The sequence below is a fragment of the Phaenicophaeus curvirostris genome, chromosome 18 (genome assembly GCF_032191515.1).
Source record: "Phaenicophaeus curvirostris isolate KB17595 chromosome 18, BPBGC_Pcur_1.0, whole genome shotgun sequence".
NCBI classification, from domain to species: domain Eukaryota; kingdom Metazoa; phylum Chordata; class Aves; order Cuculiformes; family Cuculidae; genus Phaenicophaeus; species Phaenicophaeus curvirostris.
The window spans coordinates 13,686,306-13,699,397 of NC_091409.1; the positions used below are offsets into that span (position 1 = coordinate 13,686,306).

The window sequence follows — 13,092 nt, forward strand, 5'->3', positions numbered from 1 at the left end:
AGGAGTGATAGGACAAGGGGGAATGGCTTTAAATTGGAAGGGGGAAGATTTGGATTAGACATTAGGAAGAAATCCTTGACGATGAGGATGGGGAGGCCCCGGAACAGGTTGCCCAGGGAAGCTGTGGCTGCCCCATCCCTGGAGGTGTTCCAGGCCAGGCTGGTTGGGCCTTGGAGCAACCAACTGGGAGGCGTCCTTGTCCATGGGTGGAACTGGGTGGGCTTTGAGGTCCCTTGGAAGCCAAATCATTCCGTGATTCTAAGATATGAAACACTTGGGTTACGATACTGGAGGACCGGGGGCTGGGATGCGGACTCCGTCCGCATCCCAGCCCCCGGTCCTCCAGCATCGTAACCCAAGTGTTAGGATGGAGATTTCAGCGCAGTGTGGGACGATGAGACGCTTTGGGAGGCCATGAACCCCAATTAGTCTCAGCCTGATCCCCACACACACCCCACCGGCTCTCCCCATCACCCACCCCCGTCCCCACCCCTCAGGGCGGGCCCCGCAGGCCGCTCCCCCGTTGTCGTCACGGCGCTGGGGCGGTGGGAGGAGGCTCCGAGGACCATGGTGGGGATCCCGGGCGGCTGCCAGGGTGAGAAACCTTCGTGGGGCGAGGAGATGATGGGGAGGAGATGCAGGGGTGGGGGTGGGGGGGGATCCACGCGGCGCCGGGGCGAAGGGCCTGGAGCGGGGGGAGCCCTGGAGTTTGTGCCCCGGGGCATAAACCTCCACAAAATACGGGTCGGGGGAGGGTTTCCCGCAGCCAGGAGCGGCCTGGGGAACCGCGATAGAATCGTGGAATGTTTTAGGTTGGAAAGGACCTTAAAGCCAGTCCAGTTCCACCCGCTGAGCCATAAGCAGGGACACCTCCCACTGGATCCAGTCGTTCCAAGCCTCATCCAAACTGGTCTGGAACACAACTTCCCTGTGTGACCCTTGCCAGTGTCTCCCCACCCTCATAGGAAAATATTTCTTCCTAAGATCTCACCTAATCTCCCCCTTTTCAGCCTAAAACCGTTCCCCTGGTCCTATCCCTGCACCAGAGCCCCTTCCCAGCTTTCCTGGAGCCCCTTTCAGTCTCTAAGCTCTCCCCACAGCCTTCTCTTCTCCAGGCTGAACAAGCCCAACTCTCAGTTTATCCTCAGATAGGAGATGCTCCAGCCCTCGGATCATCTTTATGGCCTTGTCTGGACTCATTCCATCATATCCTCATCCCTTCCCAGCTTTCCTGTAGCCCCCTTATAGAACTGGAGGCTGTTATCTGCGGAACTCGCCCAGAGCAGCCCCACTGGGTTCATCCATTATCCCCAGGCTGGTTGGGGTTCATGTCCCAGCACAGGATGGGTGGGAAGCAGCAGAGCTGCTGCCCGCATCCCCCATCATCCCATCACAAGCTGGGAGCAGCCAGTGGGATCAGCAGCATCCAGACCCAAAACATATGCTCAGATGGGTAGTGAGTGTGCCGTACCGTGCCGTACGTGAATTCCCTCTGTTGCAGCATCCTCTGCCACAGGGTGGTTGAGAAGGTGATTAAGTGGAAGCTTTGTTTTCATTAATTTCTCCAAGCAGGAGGTTTGTTTCTGGAAGAGTTGCAATTTCTCTGAAAGTCATGAGGTCAGCTGGAGAGCAGGGAAGAATGTTTCTGCTGCCCAGGAGCAGAGTAGATGGTTGTTAGCCTGTGCCTCTTCACATATTAACATCCTGGTCATTTTTCTCATCAGTGCTTCTCTCTTGGGCTGAGGAGCGTGGTGCCCAAGGGCACTCTGATGTCCATGGGTAGCAGATGTCCAGGCTGAGGGAGCCACAATGTCCGTGGGTAACGGATGTCCAGGCTGAGGGAGCCACGATGGCCATGGCTGATGGACATCCAGGCTAGGGGAACCACAATATCTGTGCGTAATGGATGTCCATGCTGACCACCTGGATGGGCTATTTACACCTGGGCTGGATGACAGCTTCAAGGCAACTCTTTTGATAACTCATAGATCAGTCAATGGAAAAAATTGGTTCAAAGCGCATCCCAAAGTTCAGAGGACATGAGGGAATTTTAAAATGCAGTGTGATTGCTCATAGTGAAGCAATGTAAAGATAGACGCCTATGCTAATGTGGAAACTATGGTGGGAGGAGGGCACAGCGGCGAGCAAGTCATGTTAACACCCACGTGGGTGTGCGGAGCCTTGGTACCTGACTGATGGGCTGCCAGGGGGGCTCTTCCTTTTGTCAGCTTTGGGGAAAAGACCTCATGGAGCCTGGATGAGATTTCTGCTTTAACCTCGCTGTCCAGAAGTCAGCCCTCTGTGCCTGAACTCCTCCCTCCAAGCTCACTTTACAGTCAGAGTGGAGGAACAGGCGCTTCTGAGGGTGATTCATCCCAGCAGTCTTGGACTCTCTGAATGAGATGGATTAGGCACTGGAGGTGCCTGGGCTTTTTCATTGACTGCAAGGACAGTCTGGGATAGCTGGCTCAGGCTTTGGCAACAAGGAATTAGATGAAACATATCCCACTCAGTGTGTCTGCTCACGGTGCAGCTCAGAAGTTTATGCAGGGACTGGTCAAATTCCCTGTTTCTCTTAGACTGAGTGCTGAGAGGAGAGACAGGCCTTTGAAATCCTGCTCAGAAATAATTGAAGCTAAAGGAGAGGGCAATCTTGTGCCTAAAGCCATAGCTTCTGGGTGGATATGTGAAACCAGCTCCCATCTCAGCTGTGGCCCTTTCTGCAACCTTGGGCAAGTTGTTTGAATGCTTTTCTGGTTTGGGACTGGGATGTGCATAAATGTCCTCAGCTCTGCATTATTAAGCCATGTCTGAGAGTAGGGCTTTTCATCTGGGTCCTGCTGGCAGGACCGGGATCAGGAATTGACTGCACTGACCTTATTCCAGCAGGTACCTCAAGGCCATAGCTCCTGTCAAAGGAGGGTGACTAGTACCTGGGGTGCTTTGGGGAACTCAGTGGCAGCAAAAGCATCGTTTCTTATGAAGTTTTAATACGCCCGTGGCTCCGCATCCATTGGTGAACTGCTAACAATAACCTCAGCGATCCATACAGCTGCTTTTTAAGGATAAACACACACGCATTACAGCCTTCAGCAGCTCTATGGGTAGAGCAGGTAATTATGTCCTGTTAGTGCCAGTCATTGAAGAGCCTGCACGCTGGCGCAAGGCATCGCTTCATTCCTGGACCTAGCATCTACCCAAGAACATTGTTGGATTTTACCTTTGGGCTTGAGAAAGGGAATGATCAGCTGTAGACTCATAATTTTTATACACACAAATGATATGCATTGCCTTGGTTATCAGCCTGGTGATTTATGCTGTATTAAAAATGCAGTTACTGGCAATGCCAGGAGGTTGCTTCATTTCTTTGGGTGTATATTACAGAGAAGTGGTTCTCTGTGAACCCAATGATCCAGAAAGAAAGGAGAAATTTGGGACTGCTTTGAAACTCTGGGATGTTCTATATGAATTGAAGGCACATACTGGGTCTCATGAACATGCCTTTCTTACTTTGGTATTTCCCATGGGAAGAATCTTTCAGAGACTTAGTCTTGATTTTCATATGCTGTAAAGTAAACAGCTTAAGGTGTTGCTGTTCCCGTGCAACAGCATTTGGGAGAGGGAAATGCACCGACTTTTTCGAGCAGTCAGAGAAAAGAGAGGTTTTTTCGTTTGCAGCTTCTCTGAGGGTAGCAAAGAGCATGTACTTCAAGTAGAGCTCATGTAGTTAACTCTTAAAAGCAGGACTGGACTAGTGAGCTGAGTATGGTTTCCATCGGCTGAGCTGCAAGGGTTTTGCAGCTACCTCGAGACATTGCCGTAAACCACTGGAGTGGGGAGAAGGACTGCTCAGGTTTCCCTTTTGCTGGCAAGAATCAGAGGTAAACTCCTTGACTGGAGGAGGAGGAGGTGGCTGTAAAACACATAGAGGTGAGAAGTGAATCCGTTTCTCCCACTCTGATGCAGAAGGTCCCAGAAGGAGAGCCTCCACCCAGGCAGGCGAATTCCCTGGAGCTCTTCCAGACTGAAAGCCACCTTCCTGAAGGCACCTGTCCTGCCCGTGGCTGAGGCAGAAAACTTCTCCTGTGTCCCTGTCACCTTCCCATCCCTCCTTGACATCCCACCTGTCTGCACACCCACATTTGGTTCAGCTACGAAGGTGCTGCTGGATGTTGTTTTGGCTGTGTTTGTGCACTCCAGATTATTCAACCCTGACCTTAGAGCTCAGCTGAAATGTCCTTCATTCCATTTAATGTTCTTCTAAAGAGAAAAGTGCTAGCTTCTATAGGCAGTAACTTATCTGGTGATTGGACTTTGAGGTCAAAATCTGCATGTTTTCCTCGAAGATGTGTCTTGCAGTCTTAGTATAATTTAAAGGATCAGACTTTTCAGGCGGGGATTGTCTCCAGTGTAGATTTATGTTGGTATGTAAGATAGTAGTTGATAATGGCCCTCCCCCTTGGGTTGCAAGGGTATTTTCAGAAGATAAATGGCGTGCTGTAGTCTTGACTTTGTGTCCATAGGTGAAGCTTTTTGCACTGTTATGGAATTCTTGCATTACATGGTTTTGAAAGGAAAGGACAGTTTGAGCCATTTTTTTCTGTGGATGCCATAAAATAATTGGGCAAATACTTTGTGAACGCTTGCAGAATTACTGCTGCTTTTCTCTGGGAGACATGATAGACACATCAGTTTGCTAGCATCAATACTAGCTTCTCCCTGATCTAAATAAATCCATATTTTTTAATCCTTGTGACCTCTTGGGAGTTGATCTTTCACTTCCTAATACTGCACCTAGTTGCTGTGGCAGCAGGTTCCTCCAAAGATGTCACCTGGGATGCTCCACCCGGCTTTTGTATGCAATTTATCACACCCTTTCTGACAGGAGGCAAGAGGAGGAGGAGAAGAAGATATAAAATCCTGAAGGAAAGAGAGCAGGGAGGCTGTGTGCGGTTGGTGTAGGTGGGAGTAAGCTGGTCTGGTGAGGGTTGAGCAGTTGCTGGCACTAGTGGAACTGGGCTGGTGGCAGAGCTGGAGAGCTGTTCCAGAGAGGCGCCTTATCAGGAGTGGGGAGTGCACAAACTTAGCCAATAACTCACTACATCCTGACTGTCCTTTGTGTGTTAGTCAACAAATATTTGCTTTCTTCTTCTAAATTGTGCATCCTGCCTGCCGAGTCTCCTTGCATCTGGCTGGAGGGCCTTGACCAAAGGCAGATGGAACTGGGGCTGGAGTGTGGGCTACATCTGTATGGTCCTGAGCAGGCAGGCACTCCTGGTCATCTGCTTGGAGCACGGTCAACTTGCTTGTCTTACATGAGCATTGTGGGATGCAATATTCCATGGCTGTATTCTTGGGAGCAAGCACTTCCCTGGGTCTTGGGTAAGCAGAAACTTAATTTAACACCTTTTTAAAGGATGGGGATATTTCAGCCTGGGGCATTTCCAGGTGCAGATGAGATTAGTTTGCTTATCTTAGGTGGTGGTAGGTAACTGCGGGTGGAGGGGAGGTACTGTTGTCAGGATGTTCAAACAAAGAAGTCAAACAGGCTCCCATCTTCCTCCCCCTGCTGTGCAGCTCTTTTGCATGAAAACACCCTATCTGTGGCAGGAGCCTTCCCTCCTCCTCCTCCCTGATTAGATTTGGTGAGGCCCAAGAAGCCACTGATGAATTGTGACCGTAAAGTGCTGAACTTTGAGGAGAGATTAAAAAAAACCCTTTGAAACATTCGTGTTCTGTGGGTCAGCAGTGGGGTTTATCTTCTGACATCATCAGCATCTCTGACATTTCTAGCTTAGAAACAATAACTCGCCTTATCCGTCGTCATGTTTTTCTAATTAAAGACAAAGCTTGGTAAATATTTTTTAAATGATTGAATTTCCCAAGTATGGAAAACACATGTCAGGAGTCAGGCTGGCTGCGCCCAATGCGCCTTTTCCCACAGCGTCCCTCGGAGCACGCGAGTGCAAATACAAATTTAGGGCTGTGGGTGACAGGTTTATCTAGGATGATTGGCAAGGATTTATAAGCCAGGAGGGGATTTACATCGCTCTCCCTCCTTCCTCTTCCCCCTTCCCTCCCCCCTTCCCCAGCCCCCGTCTCAGAAATAGGAAATTGGGATCACATTAAATCCTAATTGGTTTGGCTCCAGCGCTGGGTTGGTGGCTGCCAAATAGTTAATTTATTGCGTGAGAGTTTGGCCATGTGTTGAGAGGCAAATTTGCTTCAAGCAAGAGATCTTTGTGAACTGTACATCCATTCCTGTGCCAGATCCTGTTTACAGCAGCACCGGAGCGGGATGCGGGATGCGCTTATCCGTACCCACCCCAGCAGGATGGGGAAGGGAGAGACTCTGTGGTGGGGCTGCCCTTCTGCCTCCCTCCCTCCCCAAGCAAAATGCTTTCAGGAATAGTTGCCTAAAAGAGCTTAAAGTGGTTTTAGCTGGACTTGGCTATCGAGGTTTGGGATCTGCCAGTGAGATAAGACGTGGGAGGTTCTCAAGAGAATCGATGCATCTGTTTGGGAGACTTGTCACCACAGAGCGGGGCCAGGTGGGGAGTCCCCGGAGGTGGCAAGTTGGCTTTTCCTGGATGATGTGAGGAGAGGCAAAAGGGAAGCAGGCAAATCTGGCTGGCTTCCCGTGGCCCCACAGAAGCTCTCCTTGTTCCTGCCCTTCTCCAGGAGGTTGGTGCTGTTGAGCATCCCGGATGTGTCGTTGCTCGCTGTTGGATCCTGGGCATCTGTCTGGCTTTGGCGCTTGTGAATGATAGAATCGTGGAATGGAAGGGACTTGAAAGCCCATCCAGTTCCAGCTGGGCAGGGACACCTCCCACTGGATCCAGTTGCTCCAAGCCCCAACCTGGCCTGGAACACCTCCAGGGTTGGGGCAGCCACCACTGCTCTGGGCAACCTGGGCCAGGGCCTCCCCACTCTCATCATCAAGAATTTCTTCCTATTATGTAATCTAAATCTTCCCCCTTCCAATTTAAAGCCATCCCCCCTCATCCTGTCACTACCTCCCATACTAAAAAGCCCCTTCCCAGCTTTCCTGCAGCTTCTTTCAGTGCTGGAAGCTGCTCTAAGGTCTCCTCGGAGCCTTCTCTTCTCCAGGCTGAACAACCCCAACTCTCAGCCTGTCCTCATAGTGAAGGTTTCTGGGGGTTGGGCTCCAGCAGAAGAGCTTGCATGGGCATGGAGGACAAGCAGCCCTTATTTAGCTTGTCGTTGATACTGAGTTCGGGGACGCTTGAAAAGGGAATTATTTGGAGTACAGAGGATGCTGCAGCCCGAGTTAAAGCCACACTCTGCTAGCATTGTGCCAGTTTTGGAGTATAACTTGAAAGAGGCTGTGTAAAGAATAAATCCATGGCTGTGGCATTTTCTTTCATTTCTTGCTGAGTTAAATAACAAACTTTGTATAAGGGAGCCTCTTCCAGCTCCGAGGCAACAGAATTATTACTGTCGTGCTCAGCGGTGCCCTTTCTGTGTCAGCTGCTATTTCCATTGTGAACTTGATACCTGAAGGCTCAATATTGTGACCCTTTAATTTTCAGCTGCTGAAATGTAGCATGCGAGTTGGCTGAAAGGGAAGAGCTCGGAGGGGAATTTGAAATAGCTACGCCGTGGGAGCAGTGTGATTCTTTGGGTATTTCTTAAGTGCTGAGTGTTTAGGAGAAATTGATAGGTAGCAGCAATGCCCTCTTAGCAATACTTTTCCTTCTGTAGCTCTTGCTTTCTGGGATGTAATAAAATCCATTAAGTTCTATTTATGATCAAAGGCCCAATATAGTAATAGTTTTATTTGGATAATTGTGGCTGTTTTACCGATAATCAGAATAGTTAATGCTTCCAGGCGTACTGCAAAACTGTGTATTTAGGGTGGTATGGGGTTGGCACAGCCAGATTTTTTTCAGAGTCAGAGAGACATCAGTTCAACAGAAAAAAAACAGGATCAAGCTAAGCATCTTTGTTGGAAGGCAGCTCCTGCTGTGCTGGGGCTGTTCTGGATTTGCCAGCCATCGCGTGGAGGTGCTAGCAGGGTTCATAGACTAGAATTGCAGAATGGTTTGGGTTGGAATGGACCTTAAAGCCCATCCAGTTCCCATCCTCTGCCATGGGCAGGGACACCTCCCACTGGATCGGGTTGCCCCAAGCCCCATCCAACCTGGCCTGGAACACCTCCAGGGATGGGGCAGCCACCACTGCTCTGGGCAACCAGGGTCCCCTCATTGTCAAGAATTTCTTCCTAATTTCTAGTCTAAATCTTCCCCCTTCCAATTTAAAGCCATTCCTCCTCATCCTATCACTACCTCCCCTTGTAAAAAGTCCCTCCCCAGCTTTTCTTCCTTTCAGCACTGGAAGCTGCTCTAAGGTCTCCCTTCAGCCTTCTCTTCTCCAGGCTAAACAACCCCAACTCTCTCAGCCTGTCCTCATATGGGAAGTGCTCCTCTGGAACCTGTTCCAACAGTTCCATATCCCTGTTATGTTGGGGATTCCAGAACTGGTCACAGAACTCCAGTCAGAGGCTCACAAGAGAGGATTAGAGGGGGAGAATCTCCTCCCTCAACCTTCTGGCCACAGCACGGTTAGCAGGCAAAAGGGAGACAAAATGGGCAGGTAGTTAGAGCAAAAGGGAGACAAAATGGGCAGGTAGTTAGAGCAAACTGCGATGGTTTGTTTCACAGAGCATCTTTTTATCCTGAGGTCTGGAGGCAGGTTAAGGGAGCTGCTCCCTGCTTGTGCATCTCCTGTTTCGTTTGAAATACAGCCATTTCTGGGATGAGCGCCCATAATTACTTTAAAGTACATCGTACTTCCACCACTGTTGGCAGGAAGGAAGGAGGAATACTGCGCTCCATCACCAGACAAAATAGAAATCAACAATTGGGTTTTTTCTCAATGAGCGGATCTATCTTCTCTGCCATTAAATCCTAGTTGGATGGGAGCCTTGTGCCCATTTTGCTTTTGCGCTGCAAGCCTGGCATTCTGCAGCCCACAGCCCATGTTCGTGCAAGGATTTAAAGCAGCAAATTCCAGCCAGAAATTCTTTCTAGCGCTTTGCTTTCCTTCTGCTGTTTGCTTCCCTCTTCGCGCTGCAGATGCTAATGGATCACCTTCCCGTGGTGAGTAACGATACAGATTGTACTTTATGTTGTGCTGAGAAACTCTGTCGTCTTCAGGAACATTCCTTCAGAGATGCATTCCTGCTCCTAAACCATTGCAGGTCAGGCAGCACTGAAAAACCTTCAAGCGCAGCTTGAGATCCTTTGTGTCAGCCTGTTTGAGCCTGTGCACGTACTTGAGAGAGTGTACCAGTGCATTCTCTACTCTCTTATTCCTTCTCCTTCATAGATGGAAGTTATATTAAACTTGATGCCCTCATCACAGAGTCATCCACTTCCCAGGACCAGATTTTTTTTGCCAGACCTGCCTAGAAGTAGAGAGAAAAGGCAGCAATCAGGAGGATGGTTTCTAGGAGAAAAAAATACAGCAAATTTATGGCAACCACAAAGGAAAAGAGTTTAGCAGATGTGAGAGAGCATACCCGGGACCTTCATGGAGGTGAAACCATTCAGGGCTGTGAGGTGAAGTGCAGAGGCAGGAACAATCCTGTACCTGGTTTCTGCTGTCATCCATGCACCCATTTCCCCAGCCGAGCCACCCCTCACCTGTAAAGGTGCAGATGGAAAGGAGGGGTGGGAATTCAGAGATGCCAGCAGTGGCTTGTTCATGATATCAGGGACTGCAGATCAGCATCGCACAAATCTGTGATGGATTGTCTGCATCCATTTACTACTGTTCCTTTGCTGTGACATACGTGGTTCCACATGGTGGTACACTGGTCAGTGCCTTTTTTCCCCCAGAGGATGATTTTCCCTGCGAAGGTGAGGTCTGCGCTCTGTAGTGAGGTATGCTGAGCACCTAGAAGTTCATTTGATGGAATCTTCTAAAGGGAGAAGCTTGGACTGCAGCGAGTACTCCTCTTTGGGGAAGCCTGTGGATGAGGATCTTGCAAAGGGAACAGCAGAGGAGACGTGCACCCACTTTGATTTTAGCATTTCCACCCCTGCTGCCCATATCTCACAGCACCCGCTTGGCCTTGGACTTGTTTTGCACACCTAAAATATTCGCAGGCACTTGTCCATCCTTTTTCTGCTTGGATATACTCGCCCCATTGAACAAGCCTTGGCTTTCCCCTGCGTGGTATTGATTTTAGCAAGAGGAAAAATAAAACTTCTTTGTGTACATGAATGGATAATCAACCATCAGAGCACACAAACGAGGCAGGTGATTTTTAGATGTTTCTTGATTTGCCTGCTACCAGTTTTATTTAAATGTTAAGCCTTCAGTCACTGCAGCTGCTGTGTTCATCGGGTTTATTTCCCATTTAATAATTACAGCGATTTCCCTTGAGCCCTGTACCTCTAATTAAGAAAGCTAAGTTAGATATAAAGTTAATTGAATGAAATTTGTTTTATTTTTATAGTAAAGTATGCTTGCAAAAATAACATTTGTAGACTTAGTCCCTACGCCTCAATATTGTTTACCATGTCTCCTTGATCCTCCCTCAGTGCTGGTGACTTTTCTGATGGTGTGTGGTCAGTTGAGTAAACCATCAGAGACCAAGAAGTCTTGCCTGGTCTCACAGGTACCATGCAAAATAGTTTGATTGCCACGGGATCACTACTTTCCCTTGCTGTGTGTCAGAAAGGATTGCCTCACTTCACACCAGCACTGCACCTTTGCTGTCCTACTGGTGCTTTTGGTGGTGGCACATGGCTCAGGAAGCCCTGGAGAACCTGACTGCACCACGTGGAGCTGGTCCCGCCATAGGTGGACTCTGGGCAGACGGGATGAGAATCAATGGCACTCGTGGGCTTGTTCAGGTGACCACATGCAGTAGCCTTCTCTCTGCTGACTCTGCTTCTCCAACGTGGGGTGAGTCTGTAGATCAGCAGGACCAACCAGGGTGAGGAGAAGCCAATTGAAATCCGCCACCAACGGTATCATCCAAATGGCTGTGCTTGCCTGAGCGGTGGCTCCATGAATGGAGATGCACCTCTTCGCACCTGTTTTATAACACAGAAGCAAAATATTCGGGTTATCCAAAGAGTTTATACCCTGACAAACAAATTCTGGCAGTGGGAGCGTGAGTTTCCATCTCATTAAGCTGTTGGCAAAGCTCTGGTAATTCCAGTCACTGATACAGTGCAGGAATTATCCCTCAACACGACTGGTTGTGTCAGGTCAGAGCATCACTGTTTTTTCTCAGCAGTTGGGTGTTTATCTTTGAGGGTAGAAGAGGGTGTTGAAATGTCAGTTCATTGGGTTCTGCTCTGGTGTTGGAGCAAGGTCTCATGAGGTCAGACAACAAGTGCTGAGGATTCAAGCATAAAGTGGATTTTTACATCTAAGTCATAGTGAGGAATTGTTTTCAAATCTGATGGGTTTTTTGTAATGCAAAGCCTGGCACCGCTTCTCAGTATTGCACAGGCTTGAAGGTTCAGCTTGGAGGCCACCAGCTTAACTGCAGCCCAGGTTGGCTTTGACAAAGTTCCTGCTTGGAGGCCACCAGTTCAACTGCAGCCCAGGTTGGCTTTGACAGAGTTCCTGCTGTCTCACTGCTGTTTGTCGCTCTATGTGAAATCAGCTGGTGGATTTGGTCCACTTCCATGGGGACATGCTGGCTGTACCCCTGCTGGTTCCATTTTTGGCAGGCAGGAGGTGAGCCATGAGTTGGAGAGGTGGAATTGGATGAGCTGGAGACTGTGGTATCTTCTGGCTGCTCCAGCAGGCAGAGGATGAGTCGTTTTGTTGAAGGGGTGGCACGCAGATGTCGGTAGGCATGGGAAGTTTCCCTCCAGCGCTGTTACAGATTTTACGGTGCCTTGCAAACAAGAAAGAGAAGTCTGCTCTCCCTCCTCGCATTCTGTTACACAGCTTGAGACAGGCACATGCAAAATTCATTTTAGACGTCCATCCACCAGTCCTGAGACTGAGGAATGTTTTAGTGGGGCTTTTATAAAATTTATATGCTTTATCAAAGGTCCTATTGTTTCCTCATTAAAGTAGGATTATCCCTCTGGGATGAGCTGTTCTGCATGGGTCAAGGAGACAGCCACGCTCCTTTTTCATGGTGAACTTCTGCCTGTGCTGTGAAGCGGCTGAGGCAAGTGGGAGGCTGAGCACCCGGGAGACACATTGTGTTTGGAAACAGGACCCAAGAGGAGCATTTACAAATGTTGGGTTGATTGGAGACAACTCTTGAACACATGGAAGAATTTTAGTGGGCTGCACCTCCAGCTCTACTTCCTACCATCTGAACATGCCATCTTGGAGGGTCCTCCTGGTGTTAAACAGCCTCTGGCATTGGTGTGGACCTTAGGGGGTGAACATGGAGCTTTTCTATATGCCAAAACAAGGAGCCAGGAATGCTTTTTAATTTGCACAAGGATCTTCTATAGTCAATACAAGCTGACCCTGCAAGCTTTCTTGAACTAATTCCTGCCAGTTTGTCCTTGCAAGATCTAATTTTTGCCCTCAAATTATCTCATTTCTTCCAAAAGCTGATAATATCACATGGATTTTTTTTCCCGTATGACTACGATTCTGAATTAGGTTCACTTCATCTAAAAATCACTGCTGAGTAACTGATAGCTTCTTTCACTGATGGTCTCGTGTCCAGACATTTGGAGCCTGGTGAAAAGTGGTTTATTCTGGGGTTTCTTTAAGTGCACTGGCTGTCTCTACAGTCTGTAGCTGCATAGTTGCATATTCTTGTGTTCCTAACATATATATTGCCATCACTGAATGAGGACTTGCAGGAAAATGGTGAAAAAGAAAAGCTGAAGCAGCACTGCTAACCAGGTAGATATATCACACTGCTGTTTAGTTATAAGAGGTCTCCAAGAAGAAGAATGAACTCTTGGACTGGAAGCCTGCTCAGACTGCAGTATTAACTTGAAGAGAGGTGTTATTTGAAATGGCTGCTGTAAAAATTGCTCAGAAAAATGGTTTTATTACTTCTCAGGCTCTGCTCATAATGACATTCCCTTGAGGATATGAATTTGTCATCATTTGTCACTGCAGAGA

General features: G+C 48.6%; 1 protein-coding gene across 4 annotated transcripts in view; it reads left to right on the forward strand.

Annotated features, from left to right (window-relative positions):
* The first annotated feature begins 528 nt into the window (after positions 1-528).
* The window catches only part of CBFA2T2 (CBFA2/RUNX1 partner transcriptional co-repressor 2), a 71,271-nt gene continuing 58,707 nt past the window's right edge, over positions 529-13,092 (forward strand). For 2 of the 4 annotated variants that reach the window (XM_069871755.1, XM_069871756.1), the window contains exon 1: positions 535-595. In XM_069871755.1, the coding sequence (XP_069727856.1) occupies positions 568-595 (28 nt within the window). In that variant the 5' untranslated portion in view covers positions 535-567. Of the gene's footprint in view, positions 596-13,092 lie in introns of all 4 variants that reach the window. The other 2 variants (XM_069871759.1, XM_069871760.1) reach the window with 2 other exon arrangements.